This window comes from Microcaecilia unicolor, chromosome 1 (assembly GCF_901765095.1).
Source record: "Microcaecilia unicolor chromosome 1, aMicUni1.1, whole genome shotgun sequence".
Lineage (NCBI taxonomy): Eukaryota > Metazoa > Chordata > Amphibia > Gymnophiona > Siphonopidae > Microcaecilia > Microcaecilia unicolor.
In genome coordinates this window covers 763,286,806-763,309,277 of record NC_044031.1, presented here as the reverse complement: position 1 = coordinate 763,309,277, position 22,472 = coordinate 763,286,806, and the positions used below count along the sequence as shown (strand labels likewise).

The 22,472-nt window shown below is 45.2% G+C and overlaps 1 protein-coding gene across 1 annotated transcript in view; it reads right to left on the bottom strand.

Annotated features, from left to right (window-relative positions):
* Positions 1–2,426: 2,426 nt before the first annotated feature.
* Positions 2,427–22,472, bottom strand: part of HACD3 (3-hydroxyacyl-CoA dehydratase 3) — a 55,875-nt gene continuing 35,829 nt past the window's right edge. The window contains exons 9-11 of the mRNA XM_030189784.1: positions 15,882–15,988; positions 13,595–13,723; positions 2,427–2,906 (exon numbers count right to left, since the gene is read on the bottom strand). Of these exons, the coding sequence (XP_030045644.1) occupies positions 2,830–2,906; positions 13,595–13,723; positions 15,882–15,988 (313 nt within the window). The 3' untranslated portion in view covers positions 2,427–2,829. The remainder of the gene's footprint in view (positions 2,907–13,594; positions 13,724–15,881; positions 15,989–22,472) is intronic.

Genomic DNA, 22,472 nt, shown 5'->3' with positions numbered 1-22,472 from the left:
TTCGAGGGAGGGCGGGAGGCAGGGCTGGGTGGGAGGGAGGTAGGCCTGGTGCTGCTGGGTGGGAGGGAGGCCTGATGCTGGGTGCGAGGCCTGCTGCTGGGAGGGCTGGGGGGAGAGGAGGGTGGCTGGACATGGATGGAGGGCAAGAAATGAAGAAGAGGAAAGTAAAGAAATAAATGGAAAGGAAGCCCTGGAAACAGAGTTAAGAGAACAAATAGAGAGCAGCAGAATCAGCGACTAGGACCAATATGGATAGAAAAACAAAATCACCAGACAACAAAGGTACAAAAAATTATTTTATTTTCATTTAGTGTTTGGAATATGTCCAATTTGAGAATTTACATCTGCTGCCTTATTTTGCACTGGGTATACTGGAGCTGTAACAGCTTATAGAAATGATTTATAATGAAAGAAAATCATGTTATCATTGAAAATATTATACTAGTACAGGAGAAAAAAATGTCTGTTTATATGTGCCATGGCTGGTGTAAGGGGGTGTGGCTATCATAGGGGTGGAGTCATATGTGGTGACCCCACCCATAATAAGTACCAGCACTTTGCAATAAATAATTAGATTTTGGGTTGCTGTTTGGGCACTCGGTCTCTGAAAGGTTCGCCATCCCTGGTATTGGATCTTCCTCCTAATCACTTACCACTAAAGGTCCCATCAAAATGTGAGGTCCTCTGCTTTCCTGCCTTTGTTAGTAGCTAAGTAGCATTTACTACTCCCATCCTGATTTTTGGCAAAAAAAAAAATAATACATAAATCTATAGTTTAATTCCAACATTTTAATCTGATACAACCTTTCACCAAAGGCCTGCAATCTACTTTGCAGAGTGTAGTCTGGATAACAGCATTGCTGCCAGGCTCGGCACTGCAGTTGACCCTTATGTTAAGTGCTTTCAGCTCTGCCACTTGTTTTACTCCCAAGTTTGAATTCTGTTTAAGCTGCCCCCTCCTTTCCTTTATGCAAAGCTAACCAGAAATGTACCACCTACTCCTGGCTCTGGCTCACTGAAGAAGGCAGTGCTTCCCAAGTGAGTCCTGCAGTATCCCCACCACAAACATGCATGAACGATTTGCATACAATGGAAGCAGTGTATGGAAATCAACCTTATGAATGTTCATTGCGGATATCCTGAATGGCCAACACTGTCTTAGCGTATTTCTTCCAGTGCTCATAGACCAAGCCAGACTGACATGCAGGTGCTGGCACCCACGTGGAGCCATCATTTAATATCTGGGTCTAATTTAGGCACCAGCTGCCAGTTAAATATTGACCCAAGTATCTTCATTTAAGACAGTGATTCCCAAATCTGGTCCTGGAAGCCAGCCAGGTTTTCAGAGTATTCATGAGAGAGATTTGATTACAGTGTAAGGCAGTACAGGAAGAAGGAAAGACCTACCAAAACATTCACCAGCTGTGTCCCGCTACTCCCAGAAGGGATTGGTGAGACCTGGTCCCATGGCTTAACATACACACAGGAAACTTCTATCTATATTACAACTGTCCAGGTTCTTTTAATTATTATAGTGTAAATACATGATCTACCAGAAATATATAAAATATCATTAAATACCAATCCATACATATCAAATTATCTGTATGACTTTACTTTCATCCAATCATGATTATAGGTAAGATGCATAAGTCAGTGCCCTACTGGGGGAAAGGGCAGCTAACAGGGGTAACGTATTTAATAAAAGTGCTCTTCTGTACAGAGTTTGAGTAACATACATGCACAGCAACTGTTCAGCCAGCTGTAAAAATAAAATCTAGTTTCAGCTAAGGCAATGTTTTTACAAAAAGGGGTCAGCTGCATTGAATCTGCAACTGGAGGGAGGTGAGAGCAAGATAAGCTAGAATTAGCATAAAGGATCCTTTGTGCTGGAGTTGAACAGCCCTGTTGCTATTGTCTGTACCATGGGCGTATCTGCGTGGGGCCACAGGGGCCTGGGCCCCCGCAGATTTCGCCCTCCGCCACCAACCCGTCGCCGATCTTTGCTGGCGGGGGACCCCAAGCCCCCGCCAGCCGAAGTCCTCTCTTCCGTGCAGGATGCAAGTTGCAATGCTTCTGACGTCCTGCACGTACAACGTGCAGAACGTCAGACTCAGAATTTGGAATTCAGTCTGACGTCCTGCGCGTTGTACGTGCAGGACGTCAGACTCAGAAGAACAGGAAGCATTGCAACTTGCAGCGGCGCAGCCTGCATGGAAGAGAGGACCTCGGCTGGCGGGGGGTTGGGGTCCCCTGCCAGCAAAGGTAAGTGACAGCAGCGGGGGAGGGTTGGCGGTGGCGGGAGGGGGTGGAGAGTGTCATTGGTGGCGAGGGGGGGGGTCCGGAAATGGCGGGGGGGGGGCTAAAATGTGCCCCCTCCCTCTGGCTCTGGCCCCCCCTACCGCCAGAGTCCAGATACACCCCTGGTCTGTACCACAGTTTGATGTTATTTCTATATGGCAAGTACGTGGAGCAGAGTTTCTCAAGCTGATCCTGGAGTAACCCCAAACCCACGCCCTTTTCAGGATATCCAGAATGTATGTGCATGTGAGGGGGTGGAGGATGCAAGACTAGCTTGAGAAACTCTGGTGTAAAGGGAATGCAGGCAGCAGCCAGTTTAAAGCATCAGAAGAGCACAGCGTGAACTGTCCTGTGGCTGGTACTGGAAAGCAATGAGATCACAGACGAATGCTGTATCCTTATCATACAGCAATTAGCCAGAAATACTGAACTGCTAACTTTGGCTTTACAAGAACCAGTTTGCATTTGTAAAGCAAAGAGCAGGATGACGCAGGCAAGCAGACAGTCTCAGGCCAGATTTAATACTGCTCAGTGCACCTTTCGTTTCTTCTGTCCAAGGCAGCGCTGTCTTTGTTTGTAAAGATGCCGGTAATTTAGAGCTAGCCCTGAAAAGAAACAGCAGAGGACACATTTAATTCTGATCTGAATTGCTAGTGAGAAAAATGCATCAGAAGTGGAAACTGGTTTTGTCTCCTTTTTAATGGAGAAAGCAAAGGCTCAGAAAAATTAATGCAAATCATGAAACCCACAATACTAGGCCTGTACTGCAATTGTCTACTATTACTAATCATTTCTATAGCACTAGCTGGGCACATTATATGCCGGTACTTTCTCTGTCCCTTGACGGCTCACAAGGGTTTGTTCCTGGGCCAATGCAGGGTTAAGTGACTTGGCCAAGGTCACGAGGCACTGCAGTGGGAATTGAATCCAGGTTACCAGGATCATAGCCCACTACAATAACCATTAGGCCACTCCTCACCTTTTGGGAACGAGGTCCTCCCTTCTGATCCTAGATCAGGGCTTCCTAACCTTGCCGGTCAAGTTTTCAAGATATACTTCATAAATATCTGCATATCTTGGAAACAAATGCAAAATTCCTTATTGTCCTGCAGACCAGTCCAGACACAATGGGCTATGTCCACCAACCAGCAGATGGAGACAGAACAACTTCTTGTGTACCCTGTCCCTATAAAGGGCACCATGCAGCCTGTACACATATACATTGCAACTAGCTCTCAATTATTCTGGCAGGAGCTGCTCCTGCACCGAGCATATCTGAGGTGAAAAGCCAGAGGCCTACCGGAACTTTTCATAGATTTAGGGGACACCTGCCTGAGTTTAGGATCGTCTCAACCCCAAGCAAAGGGGTACTTTTTTTTTTTCATTCCAATGGTTCTTGACTGGTCTGGGAAAGGAAAATTTTGGTTTTACCTGCTAATTTTATTTCCTTGAGTCCTCCACATCAGACCAGAGTCCTGCTCTTATATTCTGTCAGTGAGTTAGTCCAAGTTCAGAGTGGAGATGGTTCCAGGACGTTTTCTATGATTCCCATGAGCTTGTTTGTTATCTGATTGGCTACCCTGTTATTCCTCTCCAGAAAGTTGGGAGTTTGTATATTTGCTAAAAGAAAATCCTTCAGGAAATGGAAGAAGGAACCGACTGAAAATAATAAGAAACCGCATAAGGAATGTCAAGTCAAATGCAAAGCGCTGATAAGGAAGGCTAAGAGGGACTTCGAAAAAAAGATTGTGTTTTTGCCTCCAACACATAGTAAAAACATTTTTTTAGGTATATTAAAAGCAGGAAGCCAGTAAAAGAATCGGTTGGACCGTCAGATGACCAAAGAGTAAAAGGGGCAATCAGGGAAGACAAAGCCGTAGCGAGGAGATTAAATTAATTCTTTGCATCGGTCTTCACCGAGGAAGATTTGAGTGGAATACCGGTGCCGGAAATGGTATTCGAAGCGGACAAGTCAGAGAAACTTAAATTCTCTGTAAACCTGGAGGATGTAATCGGGGCAGTTCTACAAACTGAAGAGTAGCACATCTCCTGGATCGGATGGTATCAATCCCAGAGTACTGATAGAACTGAAAAATGAGCTTGCAGAGCTATTGTTAGAAATATGAAATTTATCTTTAAAATCGAGCGTGGTACCAGAAGACTGGAGGGTGGCCGATGTAACGCCGATTTTTTTTTTTTTTAAGGTTCCAGAGGTGATCTGGGAAATTATAGACCGGCGAGTCTGACGTCGGTGCTGGGCAAAATGGTAGAGACTATTATTAAGAACAAAATTACAGAGCATATTCAAAAGCATGGACTAATGAGACAAAGTCAACATGGATTTAGTGAAGGGAAATCTTGCCTCACCAATCTACTACATTTCTTTGAAGGGGTGAACAAACATGTGGATAAAGGTGAGCCGGTTGATATGGTGTACCTGGATTTTCAGAAGGCGTTTGACAAAGTACCTCATGAAAGACGCCAGAGTAAATCAGAGAGTCATGGGATAGGACAGAGGTAGGCAATTCCAGTCCTCGAGAGCCGCAGGCAGGTCAGGTTTTCAGAATGTGCAGGAGATAGATTTGCATACCAAGGAGGCAGTACTTGCAAATCTATCTCCTGCATATTCATTGTGGATATCCTGAAAACCTGACCTGCCTGCGGCTCTTGAGGAATGGAGCTGCCTACCCCTGGGATAGGAGGTAGTGTTCTATTGTGGATTAAAAACTGGTTAAAAGATAGAAAACAGAGAGTAGGGTTAAATGGTCAGTATTCTCAATGGAGAAGGATAGTTAGTGGGGTTCCCCAGGGGTCTGTGCAGGGACTGCTGCTTTTTAACATTATTTATAAATGAACTAGAGATAGGAGTAACTAGTGAGGTAATTAAATTTGCTGATGACACAAAGTTATTCAAAGTCGTTAAATCGTGGGAGGATTGTGAAAAATTACAAGAGGACCTTACGAGACTGGGAGTCTAAATGGCAGATGACGTTTAATGTAAGCAAGTGCAAAGTGATGCATGTGGGAAAGAGGAACCCGAATTATAGCTACGTCATGCAAGGTTCCACGTTAGGAGTCACGGACCAAGAAAGGGATCTAGGTGTCGTCGTCGTTGATGATACGTTGAAACCTTCTGCTCAGTGTGCTGCTGCAGCTAAGAAAGCAAATAGAATGTTAGGTATTATTAGGAAAGGAATGGAAAACAAAAATGAAGATGTTATAATGCCTTTGTATCGCTCCATGGTGTGACCGCACCTTGAATATTGTGTTCAATTCTGGTCGCTGCGTCTCAAAAAAGATATAGTGGAATTAGAAAAGGTGCAGAGATGGGCGATGAAAATGATAAAGGGGATGGGATGACTTCCCTAGGAGGAAAGACTAAAGCGGCTAGGGCTCTTCAGCTTGAAGAAAAGGCGGCTGAGGGGAGATATGATAGAGGTCTATAAAATAATGAGTGGAGTTGAATGGGTAGATGTGAAGCGTCTGCTTACGCTTTCCAAAAATACTAGGACTAGGGGGCATTCGATGAAGCTACAATGTAGTAAATTTAAAACAAATCGGAGAAAATATTTCTTCACTCAACGTGTAATTAAACTCTGGAATTCGTTGTCAGAGAATGTGGTAAAGGCGGTTAGCTTAGCAGAGTTTTAAAAAGGTTTGGACGGCTTCCTAAAGGAAAAGTCCATAGACTATTATTAAATGGACTTGGGGGAAAATCCACTATTTCTGGGGTAAGCATTATAAAGTATTTCGTACTTTTTTGGGATCTTACCAGGTATTTGTGAGCTGGATTGGCCACTGTTGGAGAAGAAGAAAAAGTGGGATGTTTGACCATGGAAACCAAAGACGGGAAAGGTGGATTCTTCAAGAAACAAACGTTTATTAAATAAAAACACTTGACACAATCGTTGTGTTTCGGCCACTAGGCCTGCATCAGGAGTCTACAAAAAAAAGCCCACATATACATATATTTTTTTGGTTTGCAAAGCAATGACAACAATATGTATAAAATGACAAAGAGGATAAAAAGAACAGGGATATTAAGACATTAAAAAATGTATTTAAACATAAAATAAAGACAAATATTTTAAAAGATACATATAAGATATGTATAAAAAAATATGTATGTGTGTATTGGGAATGAGAGAGAATATACATAAATATCTCTCATGACAATATTTGTATGCATGAATAAAAGATGTATATACTTCAAAAATATAATTAAAATATATGAGACAATTATGTATACACTAGTAAAAAAGCCCCGTTTCTGATGCAAATGAAACGGTGGCTAGCAAGGTTTTCTTCTGTGTGCATGTGGGAGTGTGTGGGTCCCTGCCCTCTGTCCCTTCCCCTCTGCTCTCTGTCCCCTCCCCCCTGGGAGTCGAGTCCTTCAGTGTTAAGTTTCCTGCTCTGCTGTGTTTGTGTTACAGAGATAGCGAGGGCTTCTGCCCTCTCTCCCCTCCCCCCTCTGAGTCCTTCACTGTTACAGAGAGAGCGATTTGATTTCGTGCTTTGCTGTGTTTTCCTTCACTGTTTGTGTTACAGAGAGGGCGGGGCGGGGCAGACACTCATGGGGAAACCGGATATCTCTCCCCCTTCACACTTCCGGCTGGAGGCTTCATTTAGAACGTTGGTGGTGCCTTTTATATATAGAGATATGCATGTGCATAATATCATGAAAATTATTGTATTTATTATATTTGTATCCCCCACTTTCCCACTAAAAGCAGGCTCAATGCGGCTTACATAGTAATAGGTAACACAGAATTTTGTTATGTAAAGTAGGAAATTAAGTATAACATAATAGAAGGATGGATGGGTAGATAGGTAGAGACAGGTGATAGAGAGGAGGATAAGGTGGGAGATAGATTCTGGGTCAATGTCGTTTTCTCTTCAGTATATGTAAGGCAGATGGGTTCATGAGATTAATCTGGGTCTTTTGGGTAGGCTTGTTTGAATAGATGGGTTTTTAGTGCTTTTCTGAATGGTAGGTGGTTATATTATTTTATTTATTATATTTATATCCCGCACTTTCCCACTAAAATAATAAAGATATATAATAATATATTATATAGTAAGATTATGTGCTCAATGCAAATCATCTGGTCCAAACAAAACGAATAATAAAAACCATAGTGACGAGATTGTGCCTTGTGTATGGCATAAAGTAAAGACAAGTATTTGAAAATATGTATAAAAAAAGTATGTGTGTATAGGGCCTGACCAAGAATATATCCATAAATCTCTCTCATGGCAATATTTGTGTACATGAATAAAAGATGTATATACTTCCAAAGACATAATTAGAATATATATATACAATTATATATACATATGCATATTATCATGATACGATTATATTAAAAGATGACAATTTTTTTTATAATCTAGTCCATACGAGACAAATGATAAAAACCAATAGTGAAAGACCATAGTGACAAAATTGTGCCTCATTTGGATCCATATTATGAGAATGGGAATATAAAAAGGCAACTGTCCTAATAACGACATAAAATGTTCTTTATAAAGAATGTACTGACTGAATGGTATGTAGTATCATGTGATACTAACGATGGTGGTGAAAAATATTCAAAGAATAAAAGTAATAATAAGTGATTTAAAAAAATTAATAAAATTGAAAAATAAAGAAGAAAAAAAAGAGGAAAAAAATAAGAGAAAGAAGGGGGAAACGGGGAAGGGCAGAAACGATCTCAGTCTAAAAGGATTAAAGACGTCTATTTGGTTGGTGGGGATGCATTATATCGAAATTATGTGTATATTTTGGGGGAATTAAAGTGACGAGTTAGCCTCACCAGGCTGTGCCCTGATGTTCTAAAACATTATTTGAAAAATTATTAAGAAACTAGTAAAAAAGCCCCGTTTCTGATGCAAATGAAACGGGGGCTAGCAAGGTTTTCTTCAGAGTGTGCATGTGGGAGTGTGTGGGTCCCTGCCCTCTGTCCCTTCCCCTCTGCTCTCTGTCCCCTCCCCCCTGGGAGTCGAGTCCTTCAGTGTTAAGTTTCCTGCTGTTCTGTGTTACAGAGAGAGTGAGGGCATCTCTCTCCCCTCCCCCTCTGAGTCCTTCACTGTTACAGAGAGAGGGATTTCCTGCTGTTTTCCTTCACTCATGGGGAAACCGGATATCTCTGGCGCTTCACACTTCCGGCTGGAGGCTTCAGAACGTTGGTCTTGCCTTTTATATATATAGATGATGTGTGAATGACTTTAAATAAATAGTTGTAGGTATATGAAGTATGAAGTTAACTACGTGTTGCCATACTGAACAGGTACTGACCTCAGTAGATGGAGAACATCTGATGCGCAAATGTAGAATATGCAATGATTTCAAAAAGGTCGGTCTGCAACAATATGGACATTTGAACAACGAGTCAGCTCACGGTGTCTAAAGCAGGGGCGTATCTGCGTGGGGCCTCAGGGGCCTGGGCCCCCGCAGATTTCGCCCTGGACCCCCCTACCGCTGCCAACCCTCCCCCTCCATTGCTGTCGCCTACCTTCGCTGGCGGGGGACCCCAACCCCCGCCAGCCGAGGACCGCGTCCTCCTGCCGCTGCCGGCTGCCTTTAAAAGAATTCCGTCAGCTGGCGGGGGACCCCCAACCCCCGCCAGCCAAGCCGAGGTCCTTTCATTTCTTCCACTAAAGCTGGCGCCGAAAGTTTCTTCCGAGTCTGACGTCGCTGCACGTTGTACGTGCAGGACGTCAGACTCAGAAACAGAATGAGCTGACGGAATTCTTTTACAGGCAGCCGGCAGCGGCAGGAGGACGCGGACCTCGGCTGGCGGGGGTTGGGGTCCCCCGCCAGCGAAGGTAGGCGACAGCAACGGTGGGGGGAGATTGGCAATGGCAGCGGCTGGGGGGAGGGGGATCGGCAATGGCGGCAGCAGGGGGGGGGCTATAATGTGCCCCCTCACTCTGGCCCTGGCCCCCCCCTACCGCCGCAGTTCAGATACGCCCCTGGTCTAAAGGGTTGTTGATTTCAAACATGATGTATATGGACTATGAAATCTAGGCAAAGTAGCAGACAACAGAGACATCTACAATGAACGTTACTTTTGAAATATACTTTTCAAAATTTAACACGACTGCACAGAAAGTCTATCGGAAGTACTGGGAGGTTTGTGGATGGCAGTGTTTGCTTGTGAATCGCAAACTTACCTTTAGAAAGACCTTTTATGAAAAAAAGACTCAGTTGTCGAAGGGTATAGTTTCCAGCGTTAGCCAAAGGAGGGGTGTTTACACAGATGGTCCCTTAAAAGGCCAAAAAGGCGCCAAATTTCTGGGAAATGACGTTAGATGGTAAACGAAAGTGAAAGTACAAATGAAAATAGAGATAAAAAAAATATATAAATTGGAATAAAAATATATAAGTTTTGGGTGGGAATATAGGATGTAAAATGTATCCTATATGTCATTTGAAGAACCTGGTCACTGTTGGAAACAGGATGCTGGGCTTGATGGGCCTTTGGTCTTTCCCGGTATGGCAATACTTATGTACTTACGTTGCTACAAAAATACCGGTGAACAGAAGCTGCACAGTGCCCGTTACAGGTGCAGGGCACATAAAAAAATTGTTCTGTCTCCATCTGCTGGTTGGCAGACATAACCCACTGGTTCTGGACTGTTCTAGAGGACTCAAGGAAAGAAAATTAGCAGGTAAGACCAAAATTTTCTTTTCATGCATATTCATTACGGTAAACCTGCTCTAGACCCCTAAACCCACTTCCTTCTCCCATATGGACCTCGTGGCTCTGGGAGCAGTAGTTTTGGCATCAGCGAGTTTATTCTCAGCTGGAAGTTCAAAGTTTATTACATAAGTACATAAGTACATAAGTAGTGCCATACTGGGAAAGACCAAAGGTCCATCTAGCCCAGCATCCTGTCACCGACAGTGGCCAATCCAGGTCAAGGGCACCTGGCACGCTCCCCAAACGTAAAAACATTCCAGACAAGTTATACCTAAAAATGAGGAATTTTTCCAGTCCATTTAATAGCGGTCTATGGACTTGTCCTTTAGGAATCTATCTAACCCCTTTTTAAACTCCGTCAAGCTAACCGCCCGTACCACGTTCTCCGGCAATGAATTCCAGAGTCTAATTACACGTTGGGTGAAGAAAAATTTTCTCCGATTCGTTTTAAATTTACCACACTGTAGCTTCAACTCATGCCCTCTAGTCCTAGTATTTTTGGATAGCGTGAACAGTCGCTTCACATCCACCCGATCCATTCCACTCATTATTTTATACACTTCTATCATATCTCCCCTCAGCCGTCTCTTCTCCAAGCTGAAAAGCCCTAGCCTTCTCAGCCTCTCTTCATAGGAAAGTCGTCCCATCCCCACTATCATTTTCGTCGCCCTTCGCTGTACCTTTTCCAATTCTACTATATCTTTTTTGAGATACGGAGACCAGTACTGAACACAATACTCCAGGTGCGGTCGCACCATGGAGCGATACAACGGCATTATAACATCCGCACACCTGGACTCCATACCCTTCTTAATAACACCCAACATTCTATTCGCTTTCCTAGCCGCAGCAGCACACTGAGCAGAAGGTTTCAGCGTATCATCGACGACGACACCCAGATCCCTTTCTTGATCCGTAACTCCTAACGCGGAACCTTGCAAGACGTAGCTATAATTCGGGTTCCTCTTACCCACATGCATCACTTTGCACTTGTCAACATTGAACTTCATCTGCCACTTGCACGCCCATTCTCCCAGTCTCGCAAGGTCCTCCTGTAATCGTTCACATTCCTCCTGCGACTTGACGACCCTGAATAATTTTGTGTCATCGGCGAATTTAATTACCTCACTAGTTATTCCCATCTCTAGGTCATTTATAAATACATTAAAAAGCAACGGACCCAGCACAGACCCCTGCGGGACCCCACTAACTACCCTCCTCCACTGAGAATACTGGCCACGCAATCCTACTCTCTGCTTCCTATCTTTCAACCAGTTCTTAATCCATAATAATACCCTACCTCCGATTCCATGACTCTGCAATTTCTTCAGGAGTCTTTCGTGCGGCACTTTGTCAAACGCCTTCTGAAAATCCAGATATACAATATCAACCGGCTCCCCATTGTCCACATGTTTGCTTACCCCCTCAAAAAAATGCATTAGATTGGTGAGGCAAGACTTCCCTTCACTAAATCCGTGCTGACTTTGTCTCATCAGTCCATGTTTTTGTATATGCTCTGCAATTTTATTCTTAATAATAGCCTCCACCATCTTGCCCGGCACCGACGTCAGACTCACCGGTCTATAATTTCCCGGATCTCCTCTGGAACCTTTCTTAAAAATCGGAGTAACATTGGCTACCCTCCAGTCTTCCGGTATTACACTCGATTTTAGGGACAGATTGCATATTTCTAACAGTAGCTCCGCAAGTTCATTTTTAGTTCTATTAATACTCTGGGATGAATACCATCAGGTCCCGGTGATTTACTACTCTTCAGCTTGCTGAACTGACCCATTACATCCTCCAAGGTTACAGAGAATTTGTTTAGTTTCTCCGACTCCCCCGCTTCAAATATTCTTTCCGGCACCGGTGTCCCCCCCAAATCCTCCTCGGTGAAGACCGAAGCAAAGAATTCATTTAATTTCTCCGCTATGGCTTTGTCCTCCTTGATCGCCCCTTTAACACCATTTTCGTCCAGCGGCCCAACCGACTCTTTGGCCGGTTTCCTGCTTTTAATGTATCTAAAAAAGTTTTTACTATGTATTTTTGCTTCCAACGCTAATTTCTTCTCAAAGTCCTTTTTTGCCCTCCTTATCTCCGCTTTGCATTTGGCTTGGCATTCCTTATGATCTATCCTGTTACTTTCAGTTGGTTCTCTTCTCCACTTTCTGAAGGATTGTTTTTTGGCTCTAATGATTTCCTTTATCTTACTGTTTAGCCACGCCGGCTGACGTTTAGTCTTTTTTCCCTTTTTTCTAATACGTGGAATATATTTGTCCTGAACCTCCAGGATGGTGTTTTTAAACAGCATCCACGCCTGATGCAAGTTTTTTACTCTGCGAGCTGCTCCTTTCAGTCTTTTTTTCACCATTTTTCTCATTTTGTCGTAATCACCCTTTCTATAGTTAAACGCTAGCGTACTTGATTTCCTAGTTTCACTTCCTTCAATGCCAATATCAAAACCGATCATATTATGATCACTGTTATCAAGCGGCCCTCGTATCGTTACCCCCTGCACTAGATCATGAGCACCACTAAGGACTAAGTCTAGTATTTTTCCTTCTCTTGTCGGCTCCTGAACTAGCTGTTCCATGAAGCTGTCCTTGATTTCATCAAGAAATCTTATGTCCCTTGCGTGTACAGATGTTACATTACCCCAGTCTATATGCGGGTAATTGAAATCCCCCATTATTATTGTGTTGCCCAGTTTGTTTGCGTCCCTGATTTCCTTTAACATTTCCGCATCCGTCTGTTCGTCCTGGCCAGGCGGACGGTAGTACACTCCTATCACTATCCTTTTCCCCTTTGCACATGGAATTTCAATCCACAGTGATTCCAAGGAGTGTTTTGCTTCCTGCAGAATTTTCAATCTATTTGATTCAAGGCTCTCGTTAATATACAATGCTACCCCTCCACCAATCCGATTCACCCTATCACTACGATATAATTTGTACCCCGGTATGACAGTGTCCCACTGGTTATCCTCCTTCCACCAGGTCTCAGAGATGCCTATTATATCTAATTTTTCATTTAGTGCAATATATTCTAACTCCCCCATCTTATTTCTTAGGCTCCTGGCATTCGCATATAGACATTTCAAACTATGTTTGTTGTTCCTAAGTACATCATGCTTAGTACTTGACAGTATTAATTGGCAATCTTTTGTCTGATTTTTATTGTTATTTAAAGATACCCGATCTACTACAATCTCTTTTGCAACCTCACTATCAGGATACTCTATCTTCCCTGTTATGGTGATATCTTTGAAAGATACCTTATCCCGAACCATGCTCTTTTGAGCGACTGTCGGCCTTCCCCCCATTTCTAGTTGGGGTTGTGAGAGAGGTTGGAAGACAGAGGCCTGATAATATTTTTTTTAATCTTGTTTTCTGCAGGAAAATTGTCCTTGTAAATTTGCTATTAATTTTGATTGTCTTGTTCACTCATCGCTGAACTAAAACTATTTGATGTTCGTTCTACAATTTAGGAAGAACCTTCAGAGTACATAAAATGGATCTTTCCTAGCTCTGACTTTGTGATGGTTACATATAGGGATCAAAATAAAAGTAAATCAACCAAAAACTTACCTATAATGGAGAGAATGAGATAAGCATATAAGAAGAGCGAGAATGAAATAGAGAGGCCCAGATAAGGCAGCATGATGCTGAACTTTCCCGTTTCATTCACAATTGGTATGGCCTGAATCACAGCAATGGCTGGAGACAGAAAATATTCAGTCAGCAAAACATAGTAACATAGTAGATGACGGCAGAAAAAGACCTGCACAGTCCATCCAATCTGCCTAACAAGATAAATTCACATGTGCTACTTTTTGTGTATACCTTACCTTGATTTGTACCTGTCCTTTTCAGGGCACAGACCGTATAAGTCTGCCCAGCACTATCCCCGCCTCCCAACCACCGGCTCTGGCACAGACCGTATAAGTCTGCCCAGCACTATCCCCGCCTCTCAACCACCAGCCCCACCTCCCACCACTGGCTCTGGCACAGACCGTATAAGTCTGCCCAGCACTATCCACGCCTCCCACCACCGGCTCTGGCACAGACCGTATAAGTCTGCCCAGCACTATCCCCGCCTCCCAACCACCAGCCCCACCTCCCACCACTGGCTCTGGCACAGACCATATAAGTCTGCCCAGCACTATCCCCGCCTCCCAACCACCAGTCCCGCCTCCCACCACCAGCTCTGGCACAGACCGTATAAGTCTGCCCAGCACTATCCCTGCCTCCCAACTACCAGTCCCGCCTCCCACCACCAGCTCTGGCACAGACCGTATAAGTCTGCCCAGCACTATCCCTGCCTCCCACCACCGGCTCTGGCACAGACCGTATAAATCTGCCCAGCACTATCCCTACCTCCCAACTACCAGTCCCGCCTCCCACCACTGGCTCTGGCACAGACCGTATAAGTCTGCCCAGCACTATCCCCGCCTCCCAACCACCAGCCCCACCTCCCACCACTGGCTCTGGCACAGACCGTATAAGTCTGCCCAGCACTAGTCCCGCCTCCCAACCACCAGCCCCGGCAGAGACCGTATAAGTCTGGCCAGCCCTATCCCTGCCTCCCAACCACCAGCTCTGGCACAGACCCTATAAGTCTGGCCAGCCCTATCCCTGCCTCCCAACCACCAGCTCTGGCACAGACCATATAAGTCTGCCCAGCACTAGCCCCGCCTTCCAACCAGCAGCTATGCCACCCATTCTAGGCTAAGCTCCTGAGGATCCCTTCCTTCTGTACAGGATTCTGTTTGGTGCATAACCACCCCAAGCTCTCAGCATTCATTCAAGGGAAATTTCAGGAGCAATTTCTCTGTCCACACTAAAGAAAAACATTGCTTGCTACTTTCTGGGTGGCTGTTGTCAAAACAGGAAGATCTTGGAAACAAAATCAGATCGGTCATAATGTATCGAAATGGTCTTGTGTATAGACTATGTGCAAATCTGAGGTTTCTAAACCCTTTTCATCAAGTAATTTCTCATTAAATTAATAGGGTGTGAGATAATTGCTTCTCTTGCTACCCACATATTAAGGGGGAGGAACGACACACACACATAACCATCTCATATAAGATGTGGTCAGAATAGCCGTACTGGGGCAAGAAACTGGACTACATGGTTCAACGGTGGCCAATCCAGGTCACAAGTACCTGGCAGAAACCCAAATAGTAGCAGGATTCATGCTACCAATTCCAAGGACAACAGCGGCTGTCCCCATTTCTATTGCAATAGCAGACTATGGACTTTTTCATTCAGGTACACTAACCACTCTTACCACATCCTCTGGTAATGATTTCCATAACTATTCACGGAGTGAAAATATTTCCAACTATTCGTTTTAAAAGTATTACCATGTAATTTCATTGAGTGTCCCCTGGTCTTTGTATTTTTTTTTTTTTTGGGAAACAGTTAAAAAAAAAAAAACAAAACCTGATTTATGTTTACCCATTGTACTCCACTCTGACCTCTACCATATCCGCCGCCGCCCGCCCCCCCACCCCCACCAACACACACACACACAGCTCTGTCTCTTTTCCAGGCTGAAGAGCCCTAAGCTCTTAAGCCTTTCCTCGTATGAGAGGCGTTTCACCCCCTTAATCATTCTGGCCACCCTTCTTTGAACCTTTTCTAATTCCGCTAATATCGTTTTGGAGATAGGGTGACCAGAACTGCACACAATACTTGAGCTGAAGTCGCACCATAAAGCAATACAGAGGCAACTATAGCTGTCTTACTTTCTAATAATTCCTTGCATTCTATTTGGTCACTACGAAATATGTCATTTTAAGCACTGCACTGAGCTCGTAACAGCTGTAGAAGTGATAAAGCAGCCCAGAGGGCTTTAATCATTCTGTACCTTCTGAGCCTCCTCCAATAAGATAAAGGGGGATCCATATGGTGTATCTAAGCCACGTTAGATATCTCCATTCTGTGTCCATGCAAGCAAGCATGTAGAAGGGGTACCTGAGGGAATGAGAAATATGTAATTACTTTCTATCAAGAGTCCTTTCAAAAGTATTCCTAAAGGAAAAATGAGTCGTGCTCCACTAGCCCTCAGACTGGTGATCATCCTTGAGTAGCTGTCTGGAAAAAGGTCAGGGGAACACTTGACTTTGCATACTGTATATCTATCCTGTGCACAATCCAACCAGTCAGTATTTCTCAGTCTCCAGCAGAGGGCAGACGTGCAGCCTGAGCGGTCTGGTAGGCCCAGTGGGGTACCTTGGGTGCCCTGGCTTTCTTTCCTCTCTCCTTTGAAAATTTAAAACAAAAAACAAACAGACCCCAACAGTTACCTGTACTGATGGTACCTTGGCGTACTTCTGAGGGTGTGTGTCCAGTGGGGCCCCCAGCTCCCCCTTGGGGTGTTACACCCAGGTGGCTGGGTCCCTCCCCCTTCTCTGCCCTCTGGCTGGAGTGGACAGCAGTGTGCCTCGGCTGCTGTGTAAGGGCAGGACTCGAGTGCCCTAAACAGCCTGCAGCAACCGGGTTTAAAAGAAAAAGAATCAGACACCATGCTGTGTGCCGGTCCTTTTTTTTGGCTGTTCGGGGGGGTGGGGGGTGGCAGGGAGTTTTGTTGTTGTGCTGGTCAGGTTTCTCTTCCCACCACGCTCTGCTCTCTCCTGTTCGGGCCCCATGGTGATGTTTGCAGCCAAGCTGTTGCGCTGCCGCTCGTGTGCACGCTGGGAAAGGAGCCCAGGGCGAAGTGTCGAAATATGAAATTTATCCTTAAAATCTAGCGTGGTACCAGAAGATTGGAGGGTGGCCAATGTAACGCTGATTTTTTAAAAAAAGGTTCCAGAGGAGATCTGGTAAATTATAGACCGGTGAGTCTGACGTTGGTGCCAGGCAAAATGGTAGAGACTATTATTAAGAACAAAATTACAGAGCATATTCAAAAGCATGGATTAATGAGACAAAGTCAACATGGTTTTAGTGAAAGGAAATCTTGCCTCACCAATCTACTATATTTCTTTGAAGGGGTGAACAAACATGTGGATAAAGGGGAGCCGGTTGATAGTGTGTATTTGGATTTTCAGAAGGCGTTTGACAAAGTACCTCATGAAAGACTCCAGAGGAAATTGGAGAGTCATGGGATAGGAGGTAGTGTTCTATTGTGGATTAAAAACTGGTTAAAAGATAGAAAACAGAGAGTAGGGTTAAATGGTCAGTATTCTCAATGGAGAAGGGTAGTTAGTGGGGTTCCCCAGGGGTCTGTGCTGGGACCGCTGCTTTTTAACATATTTATAAATGACCTAGAGTTGGGAGTAACTAGTGAGGTAATTAAATTTGCTGATGACACAAATTTATTCAAAGTCGTTAAATCATGGGAGGATTTTGAAAAATTACAAGAGGACCTTACGAGACTGGGAGACTGGGCGTCTAAATGGCAGATGACATTTAATGTGAGCAAGTGCAAAGTGATGCATGTGGGAAAGAGGAACCCGAATTATAGCTATGTCATGCAAGATTCCACGTTAGGAGTCACGGACCAAGAAAGGGATCTAGGTGTTGTCGTTGATGATACGTTGAAACCTTCTGCTCACTGTGCTGCTGTGGCTAAGAAAGCAAATAGAATGTTAGGTATTATTAGGAAAGGAATGGAAAACAAAAATGAGGATGTTATAATGCCTTTGTATCGCTCCATGGTGCGACCGCACCTCGAATATTGTGTTCAATATCAAAAAAGATATAGTGGAATTAGAAAAGGTGCAGAGAAGGGCGACGAAAATGATAAAGGAGATGGGACGACTTCCCTATGAGGAAAGGCTAAAGCGGCTAGGGCGCTTCAGTTTGGAGAAAAGGCGGCTGAAGGGAGATATGATAGAGGTCTATAAAATAATGAGTGGAGTTGAACGGGTAGCTGTGAAGTGTCTGTTTACGCTTCCAAAAATACTAGGACTAGGGGGCATGCGATGAAGCTACAAAGTAGTAAATTTAATACGAATCTGAGAAAATTAAACTCTGGAATTCGTTGCCAGAGAATGTAGTAAAGGCGATTGGCTTAGCGGAGTCTAAAAAAGTTTGGGTGGCTTCCTAAAGGAAAAAGTCCATAGACCATTATTGAATGGACTTGGGGATAATCCACTATTTCTGGGATAAGCAGTATAAAATGTTTTGTAGTTTTTTGGGATCTTGCCAGGTATATTGTGACCTGGATTGGCCACTGTTGGAAACAGGATGCTGGGCTTGATGGACCTTTGGTCTGTCCCAGTATGGCAATACTTATGCAGTTTTGATCTGTTGGTGCTGGCGCTGCAGGTGTCCATCTGTGGGGGGTCCAGTGGCTCGCATTTGTTTTCGCTGGGTAGAGAAGGTGTTAGAGCTGCCTTGGAGCAGGAGATGGCCAAGCTGGAAACGGGCTCCTCATTCTTGGCTGATGCCCTTTATGACTTGTGCGCTTCAGCAAAGAATATGTCCCTTGTGGTGGCTGCCCAGCGGGTGCTCTGGCTAAGGGATTTGGCCGCAGATGCGGCCAAGTCCAAATTGCATTCTCTTCCCTTTAAAGGTTCCATGCTCTTTGGGGAGGAGTTGGAATACTTGGTGCGAGGTCTTGGAGAGGCAAAGCTTCCTCGGATACCAGAAGATCAGTCTAAGTTGAGTGGCCATGGTGTGTTGGTGCATAGCCATTTGGTAGGCTAGGCATTATTGGCCTGGTAGGTCTGGAGAGCTCCTAAGGGTCATTTCTTTCAGAAGACACAGTCCTTTTAGGATGGCCATCGTGGAGGTCGGTACTCCACCTCGAGGACTCCCGGGCCGGTTCACAGTTCTCAGTAAAGGTGTGGGGGTTCAGCCTCTGGTGCATGTGAGTGTGGGGGTTCAGCCTCTGGTGCAGGTGAGCGCTAGGTTTGCAGCAGTTCTACCAGTGGGTCCTTGAGGTGGTGCATGAGGACTATGTGCTGGAGTTTGAGAGCCCACTTTCAGATTTGTTTCTGTCATTCTCGTTGCAAGATGAGGGAGATTCGGGACACGTTGCTTCAGTTGGTCTATCTCGGTGCGGTAGTATCTGTGCCTCAGAGGGAACGGAGGACGGGCTGTTATTCCATTTACTTTGTGATTCACAAGAAGGAGGATTCCTATCAGCCCATTTTGGATCTCAAACGGGTCAACGGAGCTCTCAAGGTTCCATCCTTCTGCATGGAGACGTTGCACTCAGTCATTGTCGCAGTTCAGTGTGTGGAGTTTCTCACTTCCCTGGATTTCACGGAAGCTTATCTGCACATTTCTGTTCGAGCAGCATATCAGCAGTTCCTTCAGTTTGCTGTCATAGGGAAGCATTTTCAATTTTGTGCTCTGCCGTTCGGGCTCACAAGAGCGCCTCGGATGTTTTCCAAGGTGATGGTGGTGGTACTGGTGGCAGAAGCCCTTTGGAAGCAGGGCATCTTTGTCTATCTATATCTAGACCAGTGTTTCCCAAGTCCATATGAGTAGCCATACTGGGTCAGACCCTTACGCCAAGCCCCCTCCCTACTCATCTTCAAATTCTTGCTCAAAGCTCACCTCTTCAATGTTGCTTTCGGCACCTAACCTTTATACCTTTCAGGAAATCTAGACTGCCCCTATTTGACTGACTGTACATTTGTCCTTTAAATTGTAAGCTCCTTTGAGCAGGGACTGTCTTTCTATGTTAAATTGTACAGCGCTGCGTAACCCTAGTAGCGCTTTAGAAATGTCAAGTAGTAGTAGACCAATGGTCCATCTAGCCCAGTATCCTGTTTTCCAAATAGTGGCCAAGCCAGGTCACAGGTACCTGGCAGAAACCCAAATCATGGCAACATCCCATACTACAAATCCCAGGACAAGCAGTTGCTTCCCATGTCTGTCTCAATAGCAGACTATGGACTTTTCCTCCAGGAATTTGTCCAAACCTTTTTTAAACCCAGATACGCTAACTGCTGTTACCACATCCTATGGCAGTGTTCCAGAGCTTAACTATTCATTGAGTGAAAAAATATGTCCTCGTATTTGTTTTGAAAGTATTTCCAGTCCTGGAGTACCCCTTGCCAGTCAGGTTTTCAGGATATCCACAATGAATATACATGAACTTGATTTGTATGCACTGCCTCCATTATATGCAAATCTCTTCATACACATTCATTGTAGATATCCCAAAAACCTGACTGGCAAGGGGTACTCCAGGTCCAGGACCAGACTTGAGAAACACTGATCTAGACAACTGGTTGAGCTGAATGAAGTCCCATTTGGAGAACAGGAGGGCAACCGGTCAAGTGGTGAGCTTTCTGGAATCGCTGGGCTGGATGGTGAACTCAGCCAAGAGCCATTTACAGCCCCTCTAATATTTGGAGGTTCAGATCAACACGCTGGTGGGGCATGTTTTTGCCTCCCACTCAGATCAGCAGGCTGCAGGGGAAGATTTGGGTGCTCCTGTTGGAGAGCACCCCCTCAGCCTGGTCCTTGGCGTTGGAGGTGGTACTTATTTATTTTATTGCATATGTATCCCACATTCCCCCACCTATTTGCAGGTTCAATGTGGCTTACATAGATTTGTTAACATTGTGGGGCCAGGGCTCACTACAGCGAGCTCTTCTTCCCGCTGGATTCGGAGGTGCAGCTTCCTCTTCTGGGGGCTCCCTGGCGCAGTCTACAGAGGTGGCTTTGCACAACTCAGCTGGAGAATGGCATGCCTCTGGAGTCACCGGAATGGATAGTGGTCACCACGGATGCCAGTCTGAGGGGCTGGGGAGCTCATTGTCTCAGGCAGGTGGCTCAGGGCTGCTGGAAGAGTCTCACTAGTAGATCAATCGATTGGAGACCCGGACAATCCAGTTGGCTCTGGAATCCTTCCAACCACTTGTCGTCGGCAGAGCCATGCAGGTCCTCTCAGACAAAGCTACGTCCGTGGGCTATGTAAATTGGCAGGGTGGCACAAAGAGTCGGGCTCTGGCAGAGGAGATGGCGTTGTTGGTGCACAGGGTGCAGTCACATCTTCAGGACCTCTCCACAGTTCACGTAGCCAGCATGGACAATGTGTAAACGGATTTCCTAAGCAGGCAGACTCTAGACCCCAGCGAGTGGTCTCTTCACTGATCAGTTTTCGATCGTATCATGTTGAAATGAGGTCTGCCTCAGATGGATCTCACAGCAGCTGCTGACAATGCTCAGGTGCCTCGCTTCAGTCATCAGAGGGATCCTCGTTCCGAAGGGATCGTTGCGCTGATTCTTCCATGGCCGCCTTGAGTGCTGCTTTATGTCGGGTCATTCAGCGGATAGAGCAACACTTGGCCTCAGTGATTCTGGTCGTCTCTCCAGATTGGCTGCACCATCCATGGTATGGAGATTTGGTCTGTCTGGCGGTGCAGGAGCCACTGCCATTGCAGAGGTTGGTAGACTTGTTGCAAGAGGGTCCGATTGTGATGCCTGACCCGTCTCCATTCTCACTTACAGCTTGGCTGAGGAAGAAGGGCTATTCCCCGCAGGTGATTTCTACGATGCTGCAGTCATGAAAACAGTCGACTTCTTTGGCCTATGTCAGAGTGTGGTGGATTGTTGAAAGCAGGTGCCAGTATAGGTCTTATTGGCCTTTGCATACTTCGATCACGGAGATTTTGGAATTTCTGCAGGATGGTTTGGACAGAGGTCTGGCTTTGTCTTCCTTGAAAGTACAGGTTGTGGTCTTGGCTTGTTTTCGTGGTAAAGATCAGGCATCGTCCTTGGCTTCTTCTCTGGATGTGGTGCATTTTCTTCGTGGGATGAAACTCATCCAGCCTCTGCGGTGTCCTTTTGTGCCTCCTTGGGATCTGAATCTCTTCTTGGTGAGTACTCCTTTCGAACTGCTCAAGGCGAGAGCACCTGTAAGGATCTCACTTTGAAGACTGTTTTTGGTGGCGAGTTCATCGGCCCGGAAAATTTCAGAGTTGCAGGCCTTGTCCTGGAGAGAACCTTTCTTGTCCTTTTCCAGGAAGGTTTCTTAGAAGCCAGTTCCCTCTTTTGTACCTAAGGTAGTTTCGGCCTTTCAAGTGAATCAGGTTATCTCCTGGGAGATAGAGCAGGGAATTCAGAGCATCACTTGGTGAAGTTGGATGTGAAGAGTTTTGCAGCATTATCTGAAAAGGATGGAGGAATTTCGTACTTCAGATAGGTTGTTTGTCCTCCATGGAGGTCTGAGGAAGGGGGCAGCAGCCTCCAAGGTGACTATAGCTCAGTGGCTGAAGGAGGCGATTGCTTCAGCTTATTTGCTCAAAGGTCGTGATGTTCTGTTGGTACTTAAGGAGCATTCAACTTGGGGAGGTGGCCACCTCCCGGGCACAGAGCAGTTTGATTCTGCTGCAGGACATCTACAGAGTGGTGGTGTGGTCTTCTTTGCATTCCTTTGTGAAACATTGCAGAATAGATGTGCAGGCGAAAGGGGATGCTGGTTTTAGGGCGGCTGTTTTGACTTCTAATCTCCGGGGGTCCCGCCCTTAGAGCTTTACAGCTTTGGTACTTC